Raw genomic sequence first — 27,561 nt, forward strand, 5'->3', positions numbered from 1 at the left:
CCTCCTCCGTCTAATAGGCGCTGCTCATACACGGTTGTTTACGTCTTTGGGCGGGTTTAGTGACATCTCTGAACAGTCAGATGGACTGTGTCTGTAATGCAGTCAACGGCTATCTTCAGGAGTTCTGGGAACCGGGGTGATGCAAAACCTTTTCTGGTGTGTGTACATCACATTCGAAGTCACTGAGTCCCCCGACCGGACCACGCTGCTGTTGTTACTGCTCCTCTACTAACACCATACTTCTCACCTCCTTTTATACTGGCGATTCAAGTTCTTGTCACATCTTGTGGTCAGTTCCGCATTACATAAGGATGTTCGTATTCTTTTGATGAGACAGTGTACTTCCAAAAAAACCACCACTTCAATGCGATTTTTGAATGAGAAACTTGTTGCGTGATCTCTCCTGGTATACATAGTGTAGGAAGAGTACGAAAGTGAAAAGAACTGCCGAAGAATCGGTCGAACGACGAAGTAAGAAGGAAGGAAGATTGAGAGTAGACTTCGATGCCATTGTAGACGTTATGGGACGAGAGTTTTGTCTTTGGGTAAATTACCTCTCCTGACGATTTCTACAAAGAAATATTTTTTGCCTTTGCTATTATTGTAACGATATTTAGGTGGTCGATACACTTATCGTTGCTCTGGACGCATACTCCTTGAGACACTGTTGCGCCAAAACATGACGACCACTGCCCACCGCGAGATGGCTTTCCAGTCACGTGATGCAATAAGGAATGTGTATAGGTGGAGCTGAGACGTTTGGCAAGTCATTATAGCGACAATATGGACCGAAAATGGGGAAATCCACGGACGTAAGCGATTTCAACAAACGGCAGGTTGTTGTGACCCTGTGCTTGTGGTCGAGCATCTCGGAACCGGTGAAGCTGGTGGGCTTGCCTGCTGTGTAATGCCGAGTAGTTGGCGATCGGCAGATCTGACGACAGGATACAACGCTGTTGCGAGCACAAGTGCTTCTTCAGAGCACACAGTTCAGCGCACAGTTTTGAAAATGGGGCTCCATAGCATAGTACCCCCCCTGGCCCATCTGTGTTTCTCGCTCACTGTTGCATGACAGGGACATACGGGCCCCTGTTGTTCGATGGAGTCCAAGCGGGAGAGCTGTTCCTCCAGGGTAGCAAGTGTTCGTACATTGTCCTTATTTCATGATGATGTCCTTGCAGTTGGCTGTGACGGTGTCTTCTTGACGCATTTGCGACTTATCGGTCGCGAAGCAGGTGGGACCACCTGGTTGCGTTAAGTCGCTGCACCCGGTGACCCAGTGCTCGGAGGAGCGGATTTGTGGACTGAGCGGACTTCTGATAGAAGATCCGTGCAGCCTGGCGGAACCTATCACGGACAGTAGGTATGTTTGAGACACGGCTGAGGTCGGCCGAGGGGAAGTTACGACGCAGGTGAAGTGCTAGCCGCAGGATCCGGTTCTGTAGCCGTTGTAGTCGTCCGACGTGGGACGCTGCAGCATTGCCCCAAACCGCAGCGGCGTAGTCGAAGAGCGGGCGTATAAGAGTGATGTAAAGCGCAACACCCAATTCAGGTGGTAGGGCAGTGGACGGATTTAGGAAGGGGTATAGTTGTTTCATTCTACCACTGACCTTTCTGACGACGCCGTCGACATGCTGTCGCCATGTTAGTCGTCTGTCCAGCGCCACACCCAGGTACTTAGCTGTGGTGCCCCACTGTGTTTCGATGTTTAAGCAACAACTTCACCATTTGCGATTGCTGTGGGCGCGGGATCATCGAGACTGGACTGTGGATCAATGGAAACATGTTGCTGTAGGACGAATCACTTTTCAGGCTTTTGTAAAAAAAAAGTGGTTCAAATGGCCCTGAGCACTATGTGACTTAACGTCTGAGGTCATCGGTCCCCTAGAACTTAGAACTACTTAAACCTAACTAACCTAAGGACATCACACACATCCATGCCCGAGGCAGGATTCGAACCTGCGACCGTAGCGGTCGCGCGGTTCCAGACTGTAGCGCCTAGAACCGATCGGCCACCCGGCCGGCAGGCTTTTGTATGTCCATCCTTTTAGCAGGACGTCTCTGGGACGACGGCCATTTACTATCTTGACAAAAAATAAAGACACCTACAGCCGTCCTTATGATTTTACTTTATTTTGTCGCTACCAGTTCCGACGCTTCATTTCGTCATCTTCAGGCTGTTTTGAGGCGTTGCAGGTGGATACGATCCCCATGCATAACCCATGAGTTGCCAGCCTTACTGGATTCTCAGATAATCTGAATGAAACTCACGTGTCAACACTCCAACCGTCAACTGTTAACTCTGACAGTTGACGGTTGGAATGCTGACACGGACGCAGGGCGTAGGTGGTAGTATTATGCTACAGAGGACATTCATTTGGGCTTGCACGTGGCTAGTGATAGTAATCGAAAGCACCATGACAGTTGCGGACGACGTGAATGTAACTGTGGACCACCTCCATTTCTTCACGTTTTACATCTTCCCAGTGGCGATAGCATAGGTTCAAAATGGTTCAAATGGCTCTGAGCACTATGGGACTCAACATCTTAGGTCATAAGTCCCCTAGAACTTAGAACTACTTAAACCTAACTAACCTAAGGACATCACACACACCCATGCCCGAGGCACGATTCGAACCTGCGACCGTAGCGCGGTTCCGGACTGCAGCGCCAGAACCGCTAGACCACCGCGGCCGGCGATAGCATTGGTCATCAGTCCCCTAGACTTAGAACTACTTAAACCTAAATAACCTAAGGACCTCACACACATCCATGCCCGAGGCAGGATTCGAACCTGCGGCCGCAGCAGCAGCGCGGTTCCGGACTGAAGCGCCTAGAACCGCTCGGCCACAGCGGCCGGCTTCTGACTCTGGGTTAGGGTTAGGTTAGTGTTGTTTAACGTCCCGTCGACAACGAGGTCATTAGAGACGGAGCGCAAGCTCGGGTTAGGGAAGGATGGGGAAGGAAATCGGCCGTGCCCTTTCAAAGGAACCATCCCGGCATTTGCCTGAAACGATTCAGGGAAATCACGGAAAATCTAAATCAGGATGGCTGGAGACGGGATTGGACCGTCGTCCTCCCGAATGCGAGTCCAGTGTGCTAACCACTGCGCTTCTGACTCTGATTTTCTGTATTCAGTGCAACTAGGTTTATGTGACAGTTTCACCTCACATCACTGCAGACTACTGTACCCTCGAATTTTGTGTGCGATTCCATTTAGTGGCCGACGTAATCGATCGATATCGGATGCTTTCTGTAATTCAGGCGTATTACATCACCTTTCAAATGGTTCAAATGGCTCTGAGCACTATGAGACTCAACTGCTGAGGTCATAAGTCCCCTAGAACTTAGAACTACTTAAACCTAACTAACCTAAGGACAACACACACATCCATGCCCGAGGCAGGATTCGAACCTGCGACCGTAGCGGTCGCGCGGTTCCAGACTGTAGCGCCAGAACCGCTCGGCCACCAGCGGCCGGCCTACATCACCTTTATTTCTATTTATGATCAGTAGTCAGTTTTACTCTAGGCACTGAAAAAAAGGAAAAGATAGATAGATAGATAGATAGATAGAGAGAGAGAGAGAGAGAGAGAGAGACAGAGAGAGAGAGGGAGAGAGGGAGAGAGAGGGGGGGGGGGATGTTGAGAGAAAAGCTCGCCGGTATTTTGCTGGCGCAAGCGGAGATAGTAGGGTAAAATTTCTGATCAGTAAACCGTACTCCAAGGACGCGGGTTAAATTCTAGATCTTTCCCAGATTCTGTTGCAGTCTCTTCTGTTTATCTTTGTGGGGTCTTTGAGTGTTTTGGTAACGTATGGCTTCAACAAAATCTTATATATCACTTATTATTTACAAATCAAATTACCATTTCACTTCTGAGATACGTCATTGGTCTAACTGTTCTTTGTGTAGATAATTGTTCACTCTATTAAAATCGTGACAAAAAGTTTGGCTAGTGGTATTTAAAAGCGAAACGCTAATGTCACGCAATAGCAAGGCGCCTGAGAATGGCAACGCGCCGTGCTAATTTAATTAGTAAATAGTGACTCAAACAGCAAACTGTTTAATGTATCGTAAAGGACGAGGTGTATTGCAACAGCACGCCTTCTGTTTGTCGCCCTCTCTCTTTGCGCACGTGCGTGCGTGTGTGTGTTGTGTGCAGAGAGAGACGGACGGAAGCGTTCGCTAAAGAGTCTTTGTGCTTTCTCTGGCAGTGGTCTCCACGTAATTCATATCATACTCCACCGACAAGACTATGCTCCACCCTGTCAGAACAGTTTCTGGGAACGAAGGCTGCAGTACCTTTATTTACCACAAAAAAACATCACGGATTTTGCTTGCCTAGTTACGGGCCTACATTAACTGATATTGAGACGTAAATATCGTGGAATTGTACACGAAGCTGCTGCCTGCCTGGAGTGGTGTGTAGTATACAACGCTTTCGTAGTACACTCGTTCCCCTTTGACGCCAAAGTAATCTGCCTAGTATTAATTTTTATTCCATTTCTAGTTGCGATAAGGCGATTACTGACGCTTTGCCGGCAGCGGCGCCCTCAAAAGTAATCAGAAGACTGATGTAGTGGAATGTGCAGTATTGTCAAAATTCCGTACAGTTTGCTTTTCGAGTTTCTAACACTTAGGGTTTTTCAACATATCTGTTACACTCTCTTGAGCCTGACGCTTCCCTCCGCTCTGCTCTGTGTGCCTTTGATGTATCCCTGTTAGTCTAAACTGGCATCGCACCCATAGACTCGAGGAGACTACAAGTGGTGATCATGTGAGTACTATGTATGTAATTTCCCTTGTAGGGAAATAGCAATTTTTCAGTAACCCACCAATGAATCGGAGCCTGCCGTTTCGCTGGCCTATAAGTAAGCCTATACTGTCCTTTCGCTCGGTATCTCTACAAGTCGTTAGTACGAAATATTTGTACAACGTGAGTAATTCTTGCTGTGATTAATTTATCCCGTGGTAAATGAGCAAGTTACCGGTCTGTGCACAGGACTGATGTATTGTCGATATGTAACTCGATATTATTGCAGTTTTCATCGTTCAGAATTTCCACATAGATTACTGTTATTATGTTTAAAGGGCCACGAGCAGCAACGACCCTATTGCGCTTTCCTAGCGCTCATAAGATATTGCTCTAAATCTGCAGCGGAAACGATAATCGAGAAAGAGAAATATCGGCTTTAGTTAAGAAGTCGAAAACTCTCGGATAAGTATACGCCACGTGCTTAAAGTATAACGAAACGTCGAGAAAAAATTATTTCATCCATTCCGTGTTTCATTCACAGGTTCGTATACGTCGCATTTGATTTACAAAACGTGGTACGAGAGCAGATAGCTTGCCCCCGTCGCGAGTCAAAATGAAATCCGACCGTGGCGAGCAAAACTCAGCAGATACCGCAGGCAGCAAAGCATCGCCATATTGCCCTATGCTCCTTTTCCTCGACAAATTGCTGCCGCTATTCTAGCTGACGGGGTATTAAAACGACGCAGCGCTTCAACTTACAACAGTAACACCCTCATCTCGGAATCTGTCTCTCTGAAATGAGCTGGCTGTCTCTACTCTTCTGACGACTTCTGCAGTCACCCGTTCTTCCGTATTGCGATGTACAGCACGTGCAATGAAAACTCTATAGACGGCCAGCACTATGAATGCTTGTGTGAGTTACATCCGCAATATTCCTCTATTTGACTAAGTTAGCGCTGCATACGCTCTGTTTGTAAGTTGCTCACAGACGGTTTAGATAGCAACAAAAGGCTACGTCTACGACATGGGCTCCTCAGTGCCTGGCATCAGTGACCAAGAGGCTGTCACTTCATCACAGCAGCAGCCCAAGTTCTCACGTACCCCGTATCCCAGCTGTTCCTAGCTACAAATAAAACAAAAACATTCGCTGACTCCTGATCTCATGGCCACCTTTGGAAAAAGTTGCTTTCCACTCTATGCGTAGTTCGGTGTCCTGTTGCAATTCTTTCTATGAACCTCATAATTTTCCCTAAAAAAGTTAACGTACGCGGCCAGTTCTCTGTGTCAAACAGTGAAGCAAATGCTTCCGTTTTCCGCCAGCTACACTTTCTTCTCTTCTCGTGTTATCACGTCCTTCATTCTCTCCCTCACTTACACCTTTAGTTGCGTCCTTTGCTAACAGCCCTCACAGTTTATATCTACCAGCCTGCAATTTCTTTTTCTTGTTTCACTTTTCGTGAACAGGTATAAATTGTGTTTTTTACTTCTTTGTGCTATAGCTACTGCTGTTGCCATTATTTATTGCACAGTTCTTTCTGAACGTTGGGTTCTATAGTAGATGTAAGACATCTATCATGCTTGTCGTACGGAATGTAATGGAAAATATGTAGACTCGTGGATAGATGCAAGAGGGGTCCTGATGACCCCAACCTTTCAATGACAAATAAATCAATAAATTTACGCTGGAAATAACACGCAGCCGAGAACGAATCTGATTCATGTAGGGCTTAAGAACTGTTAATCCGCAGTCAAACAACGTTGTTAGCAAAATATCTCGTAGTTTCAGAAACAAACACAAACAAACTTGTAATGACTATCTTAATGTTTCGAAGAGGTGTTCTTTCGTTACAAAGACGATGGTGTAAAATTTTAGCTGAGACACTTCAGATGTCACACGTAGCAGGAAATCCTTACATATGAAATGAACCAAAAAATTACAGAGACGCAGTTAGGATCAGTCTGTTCCCTTGCAAGCGAAAACAAAATGTAATGTGTTCGTTTCTGGAATGGTGTTGCATGTAATTTGCAGGATGGAGATGCGGTTTCACATGCAGCTGCCGCCAGTTAGCACAACGTTATTTATCTCAATCGCAACCTAAATCAGGCTGGCATCACGCATTGTACAGCGTATATTGCTGCCAGGAAAGGGAAGTTCGTAGCGGTGCAGTCACGTGTTCTTAAATCCGATTACTTTTGCACTGTAACACAATTCCGTACGACATGTGTACATAGGTGGCGCAGATGAGAGATTTCACTGCCTGCATCACTGTAAACAAAGGCTGTCTGTTCACTGATTACTGAGAAGCGGTGCAAAAGAAAAAAAAAAAAAAAGAAAAAAAAGAAAGAAAAGAAACGGGACGAAACTTTCACTCCACGCTGAATTTCTAGAAATGCAGTTTATACCTTTATGTTAATTAAAGTAATTTGCAACAGTAAGTAACTTAAGCATTAGTGCTATGACTTTGGATTTTGGAGGCGTCTGAGATTTCTGGCTGTCTCAAGACAAGATGCGAGGGGTGCCCTGGCGCACGGCGCGTTGGAGGGGATGGCTCCTAGGCTCCGCCCACGTCTTCCCCCTCTCTGCGGCACGCGGCTCGCCCCTCCCCTCCTCACCCCTCCCCATGGCAGTGCGCGCCTCCTCACGGTCCGTGCGGCCAAACTCCTTGCAATAATTAAACTGCCCGCTGCAAACAAAAGAACCGCATCACCTGCGAGGTGCTGCACGCTGTCGAAATGCTAGCACAGAAGCGGCACGTATGCAAGAAAACACACTGTGCGATGGGCGACTTCTCGGCACGACTCTCAGAAAACTACACGCGTGGCTATGTCTGTCGACAGAAGTAAAAGAGGGAATTTCGTTGTCCACGGCAGCAGTTTTCGGCGGCCCACGACACCTCCTGCAGTATCACTATACCCTTCCCGCACATTCTGCTACCAGACGTCCACGCCTCATATAAATGTAACCTTCATCGAACCGGATAAACGCGTAATGTTTGTCGCCCTTTATCAGTATACTACTGTACGAACTTTAAACTACGCTAATGCAAGTGTTATTTGACACACTGCTCGGTGAAAGACGCGGTACAAGCCACTTGTTATTTACTTGTAAACTCTTTTGCAGATGCTACAACTATATAAATATTCGACAAATCACAATTCACTGGTTGCGAAAGGCTAACTTATTTCTTTTTGTAAATCCTGTTACAGTTTCTCCTCGATCCCTCCAAGGATGGAGTGCGGGAAGAATTCTACTTTGCGGCTCATAATTCATTTAATCTGGGTTTCATTCCGCGCGATATAGTCCTAGATTCCTCGTAAAAAATTTGTTGCTTTTTTTTTGACAGTTTATGTGTCTGGCTTCGAGTGACTGGCACTTGGTATTTTTCGGCTTCCCGCCAGCCGAACAAAACAGTTACGGTTGACAATGTGCTTCTTCGATTTTCTGTGTCCCATACACTATATCAGTAATCTGGCACACATCATACTGGTCTTAATGTAATACCAGAGAATCGATACTCATACTCACTTTACGCACGACCGAGCTAAGGGATGACTACATTTCTCAAAACCACGCAGCGTTACGCTTGTCTTAAAGGGCTCAAATATATATTTATTTCATATTTCTGTACGTGTAAATCTGACGTGGTGAAAAATTTCTCTATCATATCTTTAAGCAGGATATTATTTTCTTAAGCTGCGGCTGTTGTGCAAGGCCTCAAAGCAAGCGTACACCTGCCAGGATACTCGCGCTATTTAAAATATTTTATCATACTTAAGTGCGTCATTCGAGACGTGTAACGAAATAATATCGGAGGATTTACAACGGCTACATTTCGTGTCATTCAAAGGTCGGTGCGTCGGCAGAATTTTTACCTAGCGACTTCTGCACCAGGCTAAATGCGTTGACGATCAATAGTAGCCATGACACTTCAAAACTGAGCGTCAGTGGAGAACCTCACCCACGATACATTTGTTCAGACCGTATTGCTCGGTTTCTACTTTGTCTCCTCTATTGCTCTATTTACTGAACGAAAACAGCCACGGCACCGAAGGAATAAAACTCGCGCCCATTGATAAATCTTTCTCTGTATCAGACCGCGTCGCTGTCATTTCTATACTAATGTACAAGTTGCAGTTTCTACTTTCTTGTCTCACGGACTACGCTTCTTCCTCTTCCTGCATCTGCTGCCAGCTTTTGATATCAGTCAGCTTTCCGAGCCGCCTTCTCTCCCTTCCTTCACTCAAACGTTTCTTCGATGCGCTTTCGTTGCAGGCAATTTACAAGCAATGTTCGGTTCCTCGTTTTTATCATTTCTATTCGTTTTCTATCCTCTCCTATTCTTAAAAGTAATTTTTTTCACTTTTCATTGTGTCCATCAGCTTCACTTTAAGCATGTTTCTCCACAACCGCATTTCAACTCCATCCAAGTATTTTTCCTCTTTTCGGCTGTCCATGATTCGCGACCGTCGCTGTCCTACAATATTACCCTCAAGAAAGAGAAGTTTGAGTCACTTCCTGAATTCTGTCCCAATTCTTTTTGTACACAAACCTTTCTATTCTTCTAATGCTACTTTATCTGCACATATTTTACTTCTTATTTACTTCACATCACTCAAAACAGAAACAGTTACGCATCTATGCTAAGAAAACCAGAGCTGTAGCAGAAAAAGTGCGACTAACTGACTGTGTGGTATCGATTCAAAAGTACGAATTGAAGGACAGTTCTGAGCCGATCCGTGTTAGCTTGTTCCTACGTTTTGCCAACCTTATTTACCCTAGAAGCCAATTTTCATGTAACCAATGCGATTTACTAAAGATCTCTAACGTTCTCTCTTTTCCATGCACCCACAGTGCACACTTACAACCAACATGCCCAAAATATGCTTGCTTCATGACACCTTTTTTTCCAAACAGTGACCTGTTTACTTTGGCCTCTTTAGGATGAAGGCCATCTGTGAAAATCTCTTACCCATGTAGTGGCTTTTGTGATCTAATTGTAACTTTTACAATCATGCTGTTAATACAACAATGGGCAAACATATAATTACAAAGCTTTGACACAGGATTAAGTACTTCAATTTTAAGTCACGCAACCAGTAGTATTACGAACAGGACGTTTCTATACTCTCTGTAATATCGTTATCTTTGTTAGCAGTAATGGTTTGTGTGTGTTTCCTGTATTGTTTTCATCCATTATGTGAATATATTGGTCCTGTTGAAATTGCGAATGAAGTCAATGCAATGTATGAAACTTTGATAATAATAATAATAATAATAATAATAATAAATATTTATTGCTTCCTGCATTCCTAGAGATGTAGATGAGCGGAAAGTCGACGGAAATACTGTGACCGCTGATAAGGGACACGCAGCGCTCAACACCTGGGCGATGGTTAATGAAAACTCGCAAGGAATCAAGGAGCGACACAGTCGTAAGTACCAAAAATGTTTACAAAATTCTGGACAACTTTGTCAATAAATACGATACTACTTATTTCCTAAGCTCAGGTCTAACATGACGGTTTCATAAATGAGGTTAAGTCCGTATTTCACAAAATGGCCACTAGGGTGACTAACAGTAGCACGGATTACGCCATGTAGCCACCATTCGAATAGATCTGTGGCCAGTGTCGCAACGATTATCTACCACAAACCCTTCGTAGCTATGGCAAACGAGACAAAGTACTGTTATCTCCTCTGGTATGCAGAGAAAAAGGTGTTCAAAATTGCTCAGCAGTAGGGAGTTGAATATTCCATGACCGAACCAGGTGCCTTATTCCACAGACTACGCTGCGCAGAGAAATGAACATCGTTATCAGATTGAAATTTCACTCAGCGCTATGATTTGCAGTGTTTTAAAACTTCCTGGCAGATTAAAACTGCGTGTCAGACCGGGATCCAAACCCGGAACATTGCCTCCCCCGGTCCTGCGCTCAGTTTTAATCTGCCAGGAAATTTCAAAACAGCGTACACTCCACTGAAAAGTGAAAATTCATTCTGGAAACATTCTACAAGGCTGTGGTGGGTCATGTCTCCACAATATTTCTCTATTTGGGAACGATATTCCTGCAAGCTATGCAGGAGCACTTCTGTGACTTTTGGAGGTTAGAGGAGCTGAGCTGGCGGAAATGAAGCTTTTGGGTGGGTCGCAAGTCGTGCCAGGGTAGTCGGGAGAGCATCTGCCTGCGTAAGGCAAAGGCCCTGGTTCGTGTCCCTCTCCGGCGAACCGTTTTTGCCAGGAAGTCACTCCATTTTCATTTCTCCCTTTGACGACAGTTTTAAAGAAAGAACGCATAGCAGTCAGTAGATGCCAGTTTATTCAGAATTAACACAAGATTGAAACACGTGACAGCAATGCATGCGAAGTGACTCCCACTGATCACTTGATGATGATGATGACGATAATTCCCTAAAATGTTGTATGATTAATGAAACAACACTGTTTATCTACAGTGTCTTTTCCTGAGTATATCGTGATGCTTAAATTTGACATTACATCGATAGTTTGCACTTACACGCGTGCCTTCTTTATTGGGAGCTCCACCTATTTAGGGACCCGGCCATGGAAAAGCATCAGAGCTTGGAACTTTCGACCCTGGTGGGAAAGCGGAAATTAGAACGACCCGTCGCGTGTAACAACATGTAAGACATTCCAGTTCGTGACATAACAGAAAGTGGAACCACCATTGTAAATGCACTGTTTTAATTTCAGCACTTTCTTCCTATATGTATACGAGAAATGGTATCTGTTATGTAGTTGGATTATTTCCTGCCGGCCGCTGTGGCCGAGCGGTTCTAGGCGCTTCAGTCCTGAACCGCGCTGCTGCTCCGGTCCCAGGTTCGAATCCTGCCTCAGTCATGGTTGGTTGTTTTTGGGGAAGGAGACCAGACAGCGTGGTCATCGGTCTCATAGGAGTAGGGAAGGATTGGGAAGGAAGTCGGCCGTGCCCTTTCAGAGGAACCATCCCGGCATTTGCCTGGAGTGGTTTAGGGAAATCACGCCTCAGTCATGGATATGTGTGATGTCCTTAGGTTAGTTAGGCTTAGGTAGTTCTAAGCCTAGGGGACTGATGACCTCAGATGCTAAGTCCCATAGTGCTTAGAGCCATTTGAACCATTTTTTGATTATTTCCTTCTTTCCATGCTTCGTACTGGTACATTTCTTGGTGGTTTTTGCAACAAAATGTCAAAAACTATATTTAGTAATAACTTGATGGAGCCGATAACATACGCATTAGGCGTTAAAGCACATAGGCATATTGAGGATTAGAAGTGATATACGGTTTCCTTTACTACGAATTACATTAAAATTTAATTTGGATTTAGAATGGTGTTTGTTTCATCCATGCGATTACTTTGCTCGAAGCGGACGTAACAGGTAAGAACAAAGAGATAATACACCTGTAACGATGAAAATTACAATAGCGCCTCCTTATCTTCTATCCGAGATGTTATGAACAGGCTCTGAACTTTTACGGTGCTGGCGGGTGAAGCATGTATAGGTATTTGCAGTGGTGGGCTACTGTTTACACGCTATGTTACACACTCTCAGCGTATAAGCGTCTACCAAGATACTAAAAACGTCGCACATTTCGCTACACACAAGTGAGGCTTCCACTCGTCAGGGGTGTTTAAAAGTATAATCGAGTGAGGTAGAGAACTGAACGAATGTCTTAAACTGCAAACACCCACGAATTGTGGAAGAAGTGGCTGTTTTTGGAGTGCTCATAAGAGCTCTTAGAAAACTGACTTGTGCAAGCTCACGTTAAATGGCTTCTAGCAGGTGTGTTAGGAGTGGAAAGGATGTAACAACCACTTCAATATCGAAACAGCGCGAGGAAGAAACGCTAGCTGGCATTCATCTCGTAGCCAGAAATAGTGTTGCGAAAGTGCGCGTACTCGTAGCTGCAGAAGGCGCTCATTACGGGGGCGTTTTAATTACACACACACAAACGCGCGCGCACACGCACTCACGCACACATCGCCCCGCATTCTCTCGTCTACATTACCGCACTCATCTTTCCCTTGTTCCTGCTTCCTCTTCTTCCGCCGTGTTGCCAGCAAGCTTAACACATAATTTCTCCGCATTCTCCATGTTTAATATTCTTTCGATAGGAAGCTCCTGTCCCGTTTTTGTTTGTTTAAGAATTTGGATACAATGTAGGCCTTTGCCAAACTCGCATTCGAAGTTTGCTAAAGATACTACCTCGACAAGAAAAAAAGGAGACTTCTCGTACTGTTAAGGAGCTATTTGGCGTGGCGTATTTGTGCGCTCTGTTCGTCCCTGTCCTTGTGCTGTGGTATGTTACACCAAAAATGAGCAGCTCAGTGGTATTGGTTCAGCGACTTACACCAGACGCCTTTTTACTTCCCATTGGAAAATGTGTACGGTGACTGGCAACGAAACTAGTCAGAATGATACGACAGATTTGTGTACCAGTTTTCTTAGCACTGGTGGCTTTAAAATCTAGGCAAATCTCTGTATTTTTTTCCTCCCACAACACTAAAAACTTTTACATGTCATTTTCCGCGAGGTTACTCAGAATCACCGCCAATTTTGCCGATCCGGCAGAGCGTGAGAACACAGCTGTAGAAAACGGCGCAGCCGCTGCCACTGAGCAGATCGATTTTGCAGTAAACAGTGGAAGCGGAAGCAGACAGTTCGATATCTAAATTCAGTCGCAATATAACACATCACGACATAATGCGCCGAGCGAGGTGGCGCATTGGTTAGCACACTGGCCTCGCATTCGGGAGGACGACGGTTCGAACCCGCGCCCGGCCATCCATATTTAGGTTTTCTGTGATGTCCCAAAATCGTTCCAGGCAAATGGCGGGGTGGTTCCTTCGAAAGGGCACGGCTGATTTCATTCCCCATCCTCGACACATTCCGGGCTTGTACTCTGTCGCTAATGACCTCGATGTCGACGGGACCGTAAAATCAATGTTCATTCCTTTTTTTTTTTTTTTTTACGACAAATAGCAGTACGAAAAGTCTCCATCCATTACGACGAGGAAGAAAATATCAGTAACTTCAGTGATGCATTACTTTTTTGAGTTTCTATACTTTTTGCTTCATCAGAATATCAAACTAAACTGGCCCAAATCGGCTCTCAAAATATCACCACCTTTTCCGAATATAAAGCAAGCTATCGATTATGAATTCGGGCGAGACACAAACTGAACCATTTAGATTAAGATAACCTATTACAGACATACAAGGATATGTGACTGTGTATTTATATTGAACCGTTTGCACAAGATTACGAGCAGCAGTCGAATTTACGTACCTCTTCTCAGATACGGGTCGCAAGTGCTAGTCTTCGTCCTTCGTTTGTGTAGCAGCAGATAGCGGGAAAAGAGACGGCAGAGCCAGACTAGTGAATAAACGCTTTCTGAGCTTTCAGAACAAAATTACAAAGTATTTCAAAGATGATACGAGAGAAGCCTCATCTGCCCGTAAGGACGAATTGACGTAAATTTGAAAGAAGGGAGAAGCAACAGTCGGGAAGAAAAGAAAGCAAACTGACTACGACAGTGGGTAAAATATCAGCTGAGTGTTCTGGGTTCGATCCTCGATTCTTCCCTGAGAATTTGCTGTATGTTATGTGTATGTGAAAAAAAAGAACAAGATTGCCCCAAATAGGGCCACGATCGGTGCAGTGGTGTCTTATCAGGGCGGTGCGCAATTCACATCCGACCAGTATTCTGTTTTCTTTTCTACTATTTCCCTTAATCGTTCTAGTGAATGCTAGACTGGCTCCTGCAGGGGCGGTTTCCTTTCCCGTCTTTGTCAAACTGAAGCACTCGCCCGCCTATAATGACGTGACGTTAAACTGTAAGCTCGTTCCTTCATGCCTCATAAAGTGCTATAAGCAACCTTCCGGCGGATGAGTGGCTCGCTTTACGAGGTATTGTAACGTTACCGTTAGTGTTCCAGCGACGGCATCTTCTTCGCTTATCTTAGTTCATTGCCGGGTACTCGCTGGAGCGAAGATGTTCTATGTTACCGGAGCATTCTTTGTTCTAGCAGTTACGTCATCGGAAACTCGGCGTATTACTAAACGACTTCGTGCTTTTATTAGTGCACGTTTCTTGGCCACGTATTCTAAAATACGACCACCATAGCAGTAAATCACCAAGCCCTCTACGGCACTTCCTGCGAACATCATCTTCTCTCTTAGTTCACGTCTATCCTGAGTATGCAACCATTTCGAACAGCAATCACTAGAACAGCCACGGAGCTATAGCTCGGACACGCCAAAGAATTAAAAAATGGCCACATCCGGTCAGCATTGTTTTGCCATCTGTAAAGATCTACTTTATCGATTTTATTTTTTAGAGACCACAAATTGTCTTGCTTGACTGAAGTCACTCAGCTATACGCTATTATCAGCCGCTAAGTTCCAGTGCGCCGTTCGGTAGTGTGACTTTGTGTTACACCCAAACATAGACATTAGTTAGTTTTCACGGTTGCCTGTGGAAAATAATGAAAAACTGAGGTGAGCTTGGTCATACTTTACTCACCGTGGCTATCTTTACTATTCCATAACTGTAACAACGGCTTGTGTGCTGTAGCGGTGTGATTATGGACGATTATGACGCTCTATACTGATACATAATGTGCACCTCTCGAACAGCATCATCAGAAGCCACCTCTGTGGCCTGGTACTTACAGACGCAAAGCTCTCCTGTTCTAATTCTGGTGATTTGTGCTGTGGTTACAAATGACGACGTCTTAAAGGAGTGGAATAAGAGAGGAGTTTATGGAATACTGTTGTAAAAACAAGAGTTCAGATTATTGGTCATCTGTTGAGACTGAGCGGCTCGTGTAAAACACTAATATAGGGGCACGCAAAGGAAAAAGAAAATAAAGAAGTGGGCCACGACACAAGCACATAGATCCAATTATAAAAAGGTGTCAGCTGTAATCCCTATAAAGAGATGAAGAACAAGACAAAAGGACGTGAATGCTGTAGCTCTGTTACGAGCTAGTCCTCGGACTGAGTGAACACTAACGGTTGAGCCAGGGGGGGGGGGGGGGGGGATCTGAGAGGCAGACTCGTGAGGCGAATGAGCAGCGGTTTGACAAAATAAGTTGGCCAACTGAGCTGCATTCCACCTAAGTGTAGTTGCATCGAAAGACGTGAGGTCCACGCAACAGTATTTATTACTGGACTGGTGATCCCTATTCTACAACCGAATCACAGACAACACCGTCTCGCGCCTTCACTGCACGAGAACCTGTGGAGAACTTTGTGGCTTAACCCAGGTACAGGCGCTCTCTGGCTATCAGTAGCTGTACGCCACAAGTTTTCTTCCTTCTTGCTGATCAGATAGGGTCTAGCTGTGATGAAAATACAAAGTTTCTTCCACCATTAGTATTCAAACCACGTACCTCCTGTTCCAACGGCCCCACATTATCTTGTGCTAGCAACCTCTGATCTTACGCTCGGTGCGTTGAAACGAAAGTTGGCCGATGGTAATAGCACGGTTTTCCATTTTCACTGTCTCAAAAACGATTTTAAATCTTTTGAATAGTATTAGGAAAGGGCGGGAATCAAACTCCAGTTCAATCATACGGTTGCGATTACATTTACAACCTAAAGGAAACTTGCCTCCATTCCACGAAATATCTTACCCTTTGCGGACATTTTTTAAAGATAACATGAAAAATCGCTCTCTGACAACTGCTCGAAAAACCCAAAGAGTAAGAGAAACTGATATGAATCCGTTGATTCTGATACAACTGAGCGAAATGTGCCTCCATGAAAACTGTCACTGACCTGATGTTCGCTTGTATCGAATACAAGAATACTGCATCCACGACCAGAAAGATTTATGGACTAACGAGCCTGATTTCGATGGAAGGAAGCTAGATGTCTTCTGGAGAAAACCGAGAGTGTTTAAGGATCGCCTTACCAAATTGCAAAAAACCAGTAATTCCACCTTGTATATTGTGGTGCTGAAGCTTTACTGGACGAGCAGCGAAAATGTAATAAGCGATTAACTTTCTTCCTTTCCTTATCTCGCGTGGGTGTCAGCGAGAAAGTGTTTCGAGAAGGTTTGAAAGTACGTGTAAAGAAGTCGCGAAGTGTTCTCATTCTCAAATACTGGACGAAAATATTCTGGATAATTTGCGCACTTTGAGTTACGCTGCCTTAAAACGTAGGCTGTACACAGTCTATAAATTTGACACTTCATTCATTGTGATAAACCTTTAACGAAAGATTAGGTCTCTTAATGAGAAGATTATGGCAGCATTGTACATTTTAATTAGATCATTAATTATATGAAGTACTGAAAAATTTTTAGCCCCTGGAAGCAGTTGGATAAGCAACCTGATACTGGAATTGCGTGATAACTTTAGCCGACGTAAATTGGAAAACTGGGAGAAGAACGGGTGGAAGGGAAACCTGAACCATCTCGTGTGCTCCATTTTCTTCAGCCTTGCTACCTGCTTCAACAAGTTTTAGAATTGGTTTTATATTTATGTTAGTTTTCACCTTGTAGCATTATCGGGGAGAGCTCCGAGGTCTTGCCAACCTTCTGACAGGTCACTACTCTTCCACCTGAAAATGAGAACATATCCGGAAATATCAACGACGCATTGCTGCTGAACGTTGTATAAGTCACTCGGGCCATTTCGATCGCGAATTGCCATTTCAACACGAACGTCTTCGCACGGGGAACATCGATGTGGTAAACTGCAAGACCTGACGGTCGCAGGTTCGAATCCTGCCTCGGGCATGGATGTGTGTGATATCCTTAGGTTAGTTAGGTTTAGGTAGTTCTAAATTCTAGGGGACTGATGACCTCAGATGTTAAGTCCCAGAGTGCTCCGAGCCATTTGAACCATTTTTGCAAGACCTTAGTTGCCTTAATTACAAGTTAATATAAAGAGGTGTATCACGTAATACAAACCAAGCATGAAGTACGAACATAGCTCGTGTCTGTGGGCGATTCTAGTACGTTCAGTACTATTAGAAGCAAAACGTGTCCGTGGACACAACACGCAATACATAATGTGAACGAGGGACAACATCCGTCTAGACAAGTGAGGAAAGCCATTTAAAAACCAGTTAAGGGTGTAAACTAGCGCGAACCTGTCAGACCGTGACAATGTAGAAACGAGCATCTCACCCAACCCAAGACGAGCGTCTACACTTTCCAAATTCTGTATGTTCATCCAGCGTTATGGAGAAGCAAGGTGGCGTCGCCAGTTTTGTGGTAGAAATATAGATGGCAGTGCGGACAGGATGTTGTGAGACAGAAGATACAGCTCGGTGATCCAGTGGTTAAATACAAATGTCTGTGGTTCTATTAGCAGCCAGTCTTAACACTTTTATGTCAGTTATCGCTTCCATTCTCCTCAGGCAACATTTTTAATGTGTGAAATGCCGAAGTGCATTGTGGTTCGAAGTCAACGTTAAATTTTACGTTTCCCTGTAAGTAGTTGGGTCAGTCTGTTCATAGGCCAGAAGGCGGCAAGGAAGTAATGAATCAGTACACCATCGACTGTGAAAATACTAATTTATTGCAGTGTCCATTGTTACAAGAAGAGCATTAATGTTGAATGGGTAAGACGTGTGAGGGACCAAGAAGTAACTTCAGCATTTATCTGTGTGCAAAAAGCTTTCATTCTGAATGCCAGCACACATCAACTGGGGGTGAAGCGTAGAGTTTGTCGACAACGGATTTGTCAGAGATCAGATCGGGCAATCATACTGGAGATCGTCAGTCATCCCGACATTCCCCTTACGCAAATGAGGGAAGTCAGAAAATGTAGATCAAGGTGGTTGTAAGACGATTCAAATCCTGCTGCGAGTACGATGGTTCACACTACGGTGATACATCTTCGGTTATCCTTGCGTAATATTTCGTTGACAGTTTGTGGAATCTGAGCAGTGATTTGTGCATACTACACGTAACAGTATATTGTGGTGTGTACAAAACAGGAGGTTTTGGCGTTTTGTATTTCAGAACAAATCTGAAGTGTGCTGAACATGACGGTGTAGAACAAGTTGAAATAACACTTAGACGAGAAAGTCATGTCTGACACATGGGAACATAAAGCTGTGTAGGGAACCGAGGCTCAAACCCGGGACTCCTACCTCCCGACAGCAGGACCTTACCAGTTGTGTGTCCGATCACTCCTCACGAATAGACTCAGCGTTTCAGCTTGTCGCTAGTACCTCGGCAAACGGGCTTCGAACCCAAGCCCTCCACATAGTCTTGGCTTGCTCATCGGAACCTGAATGTCATTACGGAGGAATATCGTGTCATCTCAACTTTTCTGGTATCACGCGACGATTTCTGTACCTACTGTTATTCCTACAGACGACGCGTCACCTCGGTAACAAATTTTGACCGTGACTTTCTTACCTCACGACTCTAAGAGCTAGTCCTAAGAAGCGTGTCGTTTTCAGTGCACGGACACACACACACACACACACACACACACACACACACACACGCACACACGCACTAACATAAACACGCGAGCGCACACGCAGACACACCGTGGCAGTCGTTTCCTCGGAACCCAGAAATACGCCTTTAGCTGTTTGGAAGGTGGCCTGTGTTATGACTGTGGAATGAAGGACAGTTTCGCAGTGCACGCTATTTCGGTAACGAGAAACTCCACTGTTTTACTCGCCTGCGCCTAAGTACTTGGCAGCTGTCTGCGGCTAGGTTGGACAATCTAAACAGAGAGTTACTTCCTACTAGCGAAACAATGAGCGCTTTCAAGATGACACACTGTTTCCACTGTGGCGGACTTTTGTTTACTTAACACAGCGTATTGGAAGTCCTGACATTCGTAAGAAGAACGATAGAGAAGAAGAAATGTTAGAAACTAGAAATTAAGAGCGAGGAAAGATAATTCGTTATAAGTTTCTTAGTTCTGAACCCTTACAAAAATATACTACTGAACTAGAAGTGCTCGAGAAACTTGTCATGAAGAGACACGCACCTCGCAAATAAGTATTCCAGTTCCGAGAAAAGACGTTCCACACGAACCAAGAAGGAAATTTTCGCGATACGCAAACGTCTCATATCTTGCATATATCACAAGGGCAACGTTTGAGAAACGGGAGCTTATAAATAGACGCACAGTTAACCGTGCAAAGGGAGTAAGTTTGCCGAAATTCTGGAAAGAGGACTGAAAGCTCCGTGGGTATCCAGAGAGGTGACGAGTGTAAACAGGAGAGCAGGTAAATGTTACATATGGGACTTGTAATACGTGTGTATACGTTTACTAGATTTTATTTTGGAGTTCATAGGTTGCAACTTTAAACATAGCTGTGTGAAGCAACCGTGAAAATATTTTTTATAATGAAGACAGCCCACTGCCAGCATTGCAACCAGTGGGCTGTCTTTACTATATATATATATATATAGTTCATAGTTTGTTTTCCTACTACAAGCAAACTCAGTTGCTTGTCGTATACTGTACCTTATTTGCAGAGCATTTCCAAGTTTTATCTCGCTTTATCTACTGTTACCGAAATGAAATGAACCTGCAAGTATATATTATTGCTGTACCGTAGTGACCTTTGAGTATAAGGGGCGATCAAAAAGTTCCCGTAGGAAGATCACACGAACCCCTTGCCTACATGTCGGTGCTTGTAGACCCACCGCTGCTTACACGCTGCAGCAACGCCCTCAAACGGAAACTTTTTGATCGCCTCTTACAGTAAATGTAAGAATCTCGTCCACCTATTTTTATATTTGCTAGATTAGATAACGATGTGGTACAGCAACAAGATATACTTGTGAGAGTGTTTCGATAACTCTGCCTGAACATGAAGCCGTATAAGACTTCGAAATCAATTGCAAGTAAAAGAAACAACAAGCACAACTGGACGGCAAATGAGTAGTAAAATAGGCAGGGTGCTCTAAAGGAAATAATTTGCAAACGTCTCCATTATCCAAAGTCACGGAAGCAACACGAGGTGTATTACGGTAATTGCAGCACTCGAAGATGTCAACGTCCTCCTCGTACGAGCGCAAAGACGTACCATTCAAGGAGAGAAATGAATGCTGCGTGCTGGAGTGCTGGAATGGCGCAGGATACACAGCTACGACCACCGGCGCCGTATCGGAAGAAATATCGAGCGGTCGCGCGGGGGAGGAGGAGGAGGGGTAATAAGATTTTGCAGCGCCTTTATTGCAGCCGTTTTTGAGTATTGGGCCTCCGCACCGTCATTCGGCCGACTGACGGGAAGACGGCGGAAGCGAAGGCGAGCTGGGCTGCCTTTTGTAGGCGCAGAAGCTGGAGGCGACCTCTCTCCTCTTCTCTTCCTCTCCCTCTTTTATTTTATTTTAGCCCTTCCTCCTCCGCGTCTCTTCTTCTTTCTGTTTTTGCGCACGAAGAGCAGAGGCGGCGCGGCGAGCTCTCCCGCTCCAGAGATGTTTGTAATAACGCGGCGGTGGCGGCGGCTGTGGAGGGGGGAGGGGGAAGAGCGGAGGGGGCTGCGGCTCGGGGGTGGGGTGAGTTTTATTATCGACGCGTGCAGTGTACAAGGCAAAGAAGGCGTGTCTCGGTCTCCAGTCTTGAGATGTTTTTCTCGCCTGCGGGGGAGGGGCGAGGCGGGGAGGCGGTGCGCGCGCGGAGGGGAGTGCGGCAACATGGCTGTCTTCTTACATTAGCGGGCGCGCATGCTCCGCCGGACCCCGCCGTCGCCGCCGCCGCCACCGCTGGGGTAAGAAACGTAACGACCGAGGAAAGGAAACCGCGCGAAAGACGGAGGGGAACGCGCTGGCGGGGAGGGGCGCGGCAGGGGAGGCGGAGGGGTGGCGGCGGGCGAGGGACGCAGCCAATGCGCGGCCGCGCCGGCGGTGGCGCCCAAGAACACGCAAGTCCGCACTCCTCACAACACGCCGGGACGTCACACCGGCGGACGTGTCCGCTGGTATGCCCGCTCACTTTCCCCTTCGATGACCCGATTCCTTACCGGACATACGCGAAAGCAAGTACATCGACACTGGCCAACTCGTCGCTTTACAAGAAACGACCTCGGGTGGGGAGCTACATCATTGTCACGACATTCTCGAATAGAAATCTTTCAGTTTTTATTTCCCTAAAACTAAATGCGAAGAAGTCCTAAGTAATTTCAGCACTCAATCAGAAATTAAGTAGTTAAGACGTTTATTTCCGCTAACTATTCTCTCCTATTCTACAGCTATGTCGTTACTCAGCTAACGGCAGCCGGCCGTGTGGCCGAGCAGTTCTAGGCGCTTCAGTCCGGAACCGCGCTGGTGCTACGGTCGCAGGTTCGAATCCTGCCTCGGGCATGGATGTGTGTGATATCCTTAGGTTACTTAGGTTAAGTAGTTCTACGTTCTAGGGGACTGATCACCTCGGATGTTAAGTACCATAGTGCTCAGAGCCATTTGAACCAGCTAACGTCCAATTACTCGGAAAATCTGTCCACTGGAATGAAAGAAAGGGGTAACAACAGAAGTAAAACAAGGGTCATGCAACGGAGACGAAGTAAATCAGGCGATGTTCAGGGAATTAGCCGGCTGGAGTGGCCGAGCGGTTAAAGGCGCTACAGTCTGGAACCGCACGACCGCTACCGTCGCAGGTTCGAATCCTGCCTCGGGCATGGATGTGTGTGATGTCCTTAGGTTAGTTAGGTTTAAGTAGTTCTAAGTTCTAGGGGACTTATGACCACAGCAGTTGAGTCCCATAGTGCTCAGAGCCATTTGAACCATTTTCAGGGAATCAGAGAAGGAACTGATACACTAAACAGTGTAGATGCTAATTGCGATTCGAGTAGCAAATTAAGTGGCTGTGGATGAAGTTTAAAGAATATGAGATACTGGTTGGCAATAACAAGAAAAGCATTTCTGAAAAACAGAAATTTGCTAACATCAAATAGTTCATAAACTTAAATGTTTGGAAGTCTTTTCTGAAATATTTGTTTGGAGTGTCTTCTTATACGGAAGTGAAACCTGGATGATAAACAGTTCAGCCAAGAAGAGAATATAAACCTTTAAAAGTGGTGCTACAGAAGGATGCTGAAGATTGAACAGACAAGTCGGATTACTAATTAGGAGATACGAAACGAATCGGAGGAATGAAATTTACAGCACAACTTGACTTAAAGAAGGGATCGTTTGATTGGACATGACATGAAGCAGCGAGAAATTGTCAATCATGTCATCAATCATACGCATCACTGTGCAATCATATATTCTCCCCTGTGTTGGCAAAAAATGGTTCAAATGGCCCTGAGCACTATGGGACTTAACATCTGAGGTCATCAGTCCCCTAGAACTTAGAACTACTTAAACCTAACTAACCTAAGGACATCACACACGTCCATGCCCGAGGCAGGATTCGAACCTGCGACCGTAGCGGTCGCGCGGTTTCAGACTGAAGTTCCTAGAACCGCTCGGTCACCCCGGGTCCTGTGTTGGCACCCACCCCCGTTGCGGTGCAGTGTCGAGGCCTCCCAAGTTGCTGCTATTTTGTCAGTAACTCCGGCGTTGGCTCACGTAATGACGGTGTCGTGCGAATGGCAGGCCTCGGAGGTGGACGGTGCAGCCCGTAGATTTGGCGAGAGTGACCAGGACAGAGCCTGCGAATTCTTAGGGCACAGGGGCTGTGCACGGGTACCTCTCAGCAGCCTACACGGTGTGGGGATGGACCACAGCGTAGCCCTCGCACCTAGGAAGGCTGGGGACGTCGATGACTGCCTGCAGGTACCGGCGTTTAGAACGCCTTCAGATTACTGCGATACGCCTATAATGCGTCAAACACCGTCAGTTCGGCTCAGCAAGCCGTAGGAAGAAGCTACAGAGTCTGGTAGACTAGACAGGTAGCAGGCTCGGAGGCGGAAGTCATCTCGTCTACGGTAGCAGCACATCAAACTCGGCCTCGTAGCTCGTGTACTGCAACGTAATGATTTAACAGAAAGGCTCGGAAGCTCGAGTGTTTATTACTGGTGGTTTGAGGCAGTGACGTGAAGTCGCGCTGGTGATGAACGAATGTGGCCTGCTTTTTCGTCCTCATCAGCCTTCTTTGACCTTCTCTATTTCGCAAGAATGGCTTTCAGGGCTTCACCTTGTTGCTTTTCCGCCACATCAGAAAGCCGATAGGTGTTTATGTGAAACTTTTACTTTCTGTTACCAAATCCAGCTGAACTGTTGCTAAATGTACAATTCAAGCTTCCCTCTCGTGCGAGATGAGGCAATAGCTTCCGGATTTGTTCCTTTTCCCGCAACGTCAGCTTTCTGGTTGTTTTTCGATTTCATTGTGGCACGGGACGTTGGCCTGGCTTCCTCGGCTTGATGCTGGCTGGAGAGGACTTTGAGAAAATTTTAAGTCTATCAAAAATTGTTCAAATGTGTGTGAAATCTTATGGGACTTAACTGCTAAGGTCATCAGTCCCTAAGTTTACGCACCACTTAACCTAAATTATCCTAAGGACAAACACACACACCCATGCCCGAGGGAGGACTCGAACCTCCGCCGGGACCAGCCGCACAGTCCATGACTGCAGCGCCTTAGACCGCTCGGCTAATCTCGCGCGGCTTACGTTTATCTACAACACATTTCTGCTGTTGCGACTTTTAGGGATATCGACATTGCAGTTACGTAGACCTGTTAGAGATACTGACATTGATTTGGCGCGCAACACAGCACATTGTACCTGCCGTCATAACACAGCCCGCGTTAATGGGTGTCCAGATAGTTTTGATGAGATAGTGTACAGTTAACCTCACAACGGGCTAGCCTATGAGATAGGGAGATAAGCTAGGATCGCGCGCTGTTGGTGACTGACACTTCAACGAGTTGAGTTCAAAATAGTTCAAATGGCTCTGAGCACTATGGGACTCAACTGCTATGGTTATCAGTCCCCTAGAACTTAGAACTACTTAAACCTAACTAACCTAAGGACATCACACACATCCATGCCCGAGGCAGGATTCGAACCTGCGACCGTAGCAGTCCCACGGTACCGGACTGCGCGCCTAGAACCGCGAGACCACCGCGGCCGGCAGCGAGTTGAGTGGTAGGGGCCAGTCGCCAAATCTCGAGCGCCGCATTCTCGGGTTGGTACCTGCAAAGCCTTGTCTAGTGTGGTTGCTGCACGCCGGCATCACTTCAGTCTATCGGTCGCAAAGTTATTCTGTTTGAACTACAGTTCGGTACACCGGCCAACCGGAGTGTGACTTTCAAGCGGTTTCACCTTCTCGTTTAGACAACATCCATGAAATTTCGTTTACAGTCCAGTTGATTCCATTTTTTGCACGTTATTTCGAAGACTGACCTAATCGCCTTCTTCAGGTGGAGTATCAGGTTTACTCGTTGCCTGGACTCCTACCTGACCTGTCCAGGTTCTCTGTTACCGCCAATTACCGTTTACAGCAATGACCGTTCGTAGCAGATACAGCAGCAGTCGAGGTGGCACTGAATCAACCAATTGCTGATACTTCTTAACGGGTTCCTGAAACCCTGACTGACTGCATCGCTTCCCGTGGTTGTTAAACTCGTCTGATGGAAGAATTACGTAGTGAGCAAATGGTCGAGTTGGTACTGTTCACGTTCAATTACACTCAAATAGGGAAGGATCTGTGCGCAGTTTGAAGTTTTCTTCACATTATTTCAACCCTTAGGGGCCACTTGTAGCCGCGTGGAAAGCAGCGTTACGTTGCTGAACTAGAATCTGTCAGTAACCTGAAGTATGGGGAGCGCTTATGGTGAGGAAATTGCTCTTCACGAAAAACGCCTTACCTGCTTTACAGGGTCACGGAGAACCAAGTTTCTCGTCTGACAGAGCAGTGCAGTGTGCGACGATTTACTTAGATTCTATTGGGGTGCTTTTCTTTTACTCGTTTTATTAGTTACTGATTCCTCTATTCCGTGTATTCACACATTTCGTCACAAATAAACACTTGCGGGCGTGTCTGTGAATGCGTCGTCACCCCTTTAATAGGAACGCTGCGGAAGAATCGGTATATTTCATGAAAAGCCTACAGGCGATCCTTGTGACGTAACTGGGTAGTAAAAATGAGGACTTCCTTGCTCGCTTTGTATTTTACAGACACCTTATACTTTCGATACGATATTGCAGTGCCTCTGTTATTCGAAATTACGATGCACTGTAACTTGGGACATTCATGCATACATGTCCAAAGAACCAGACACTGCGGGGAAGCTGTAGAATGGAATGACGACAGTGAAAATTTGTGCCGGACCGGCATCGACTCACAGCCAGACCCAAATTTCCGTGTGTCGTCTACCACGTGTCTCCAATCTGTACTCATACATCCATTATGTATATTCCCGTAAAGGTGATACATTTTACTTGAAAGTCACTGGGTCGGTGGATAAATGCAATACTGCAGTACCTGTGTTACTCCAAATCAGGATGTAATTAATGTACCTTTGGAGATGCAAGCATCGTAATTCGGCGTAATACAGACACTGCATGCATGTCCAAAAGTCCATTGCATCGTGATTCGGAATAACACAGTCACTGCAATATCGTATTTATCCGCGGGCACCGAGCAAGTTATTTACAAGTAAAATGGCTCGCCTGTACGGGAAATTTGTGGTATGTTCCTGTCGGACCAAACCGCTGAGGTCATCGGCCCCTAAGTTTCCGCACTACTTCATCTAACTGAAAGTAACTTACGCTGCGAACAGCATACACTTCCATGCCCGAGGGAGGACTCGAACCTCCGACGGGGGGAGCCGCGCGAACCGTGGCATGGCGCCTCAGACCGCGTCGCTACCCTGCGCAGCTGTGTACAGGAATATACATAACGGATGTACGAGTAGAGATTGTTGACACATGGTTGATGACATATGGAAGTTTGGGTATCGGTCCGGCACATATTTTCGCTGTCGTCATTCCATTCTACAGCTGATGGTTGTCCATATTCGCAACTTCGAATATATTTAATGTACGTTATACGAGGGTTGACTGAAAAGTAATGCCTCCACCTCCGTAACTGTTCAACAGTTGGCATAATTGATATGCAACAGCTACTAGCTTGTTCCGTAACCTCTTCTCTACAGCTCCAGTGGCGGGAAGCCTTAGCATTGAACGTGTACAGGATGGGCGGATGGGACGGCGGTTGTCGTTTTGGAAAGAGCAGGACAAAGTTTCTTTTGAAAGGCCATTTATTGGCAAAGGTTACACTATAGGGAATACATTGTCGGGTCAAGGGAGGTGAGAGTGAGCCAGAAGGTAACGTATGGCGAAGGTTGATATCTGCGAAAACTAAGTCCACAGTGCCGCAGCACCGGGAGAAGCAGGAAGATCTACACTGCTAAAGGGCGCGCGTCAGACTCGCAGGAGAGCAAGAAAACAATAGCGGGCCCGGCGACGGGCGGACGGGTATATTCAACGCACCACGCGGCTTCCTCCACCCTGATTGGTCGGGATCGAGAAAACCGTGCGGGCGGTATGGAACGTTCCAGAGCGTCCCGTGCTCAGCTACACCTCTGCAGCACATGAGGGAAACGCATGGTCAAGGTGCCCTTCCTTGGTGCTGACTTCCTGTTGCTAGACCGTGGGACGAAAGAATTTACAGGCAGCCAACACTGCCAGCCGTGGCTTGGCCGTAACAAGAAAAATGAAGTTACCATTTGAAAGCTCATATAATAAAGTAAAATCCCCTGCTGTCTGGCTCATCCTTACAAATGGTTGTGTTGTTACAGTGTTAAGTATGGCACCATGCGCAGATGATCGGTCAGTGCGATTTAAGCAACGTGCAGTCATTGAATTCTTGACAGCGGAAGGTGTCGCCACAAAGGAGATTCATCAGAGAATGAAAGCA

General features: G+C 45.9%; 1 protein-coding gene across 1 annotated transcript in view; it reads left to right on the top strand.

Annotated features, from left to right (window-relative positions):
• The window catches only part of LOC126249495 (uncharacterized), a 346,047-nt gene that overhangs the window by 248,511 nt on the left and 69,975 nt on the right, over positions 1-27,561 (top strand). Inside the window, exon 4 of the mRNA XM_049951147.1 lies at positions 10,072-10,190. Within this exon, the coding sequence (XP_049807104.1) occupies positions 10,072-10,190 (119 nt within the window). The remainder of the gene's footprint in view (positions 1-10,071; positions 10,191-27,561) is intronic.

The sequence above is a fragment of the Schistocerca nitens genome, chromosome 3 (genome assembly GCF_023898315.1).
Source record: "Schistocerca nitens isolate TAMUIC-IGC-003100 chromosome 3, iqSchNite1.1, whole genome shotgun sequence".
Taxonomy (NCBI): Eukaryota; Metazoa; Arthropoda; class Insecta; order Orthoptera; family Acrididae; genus Schistocerca; species Schistocerca nitens.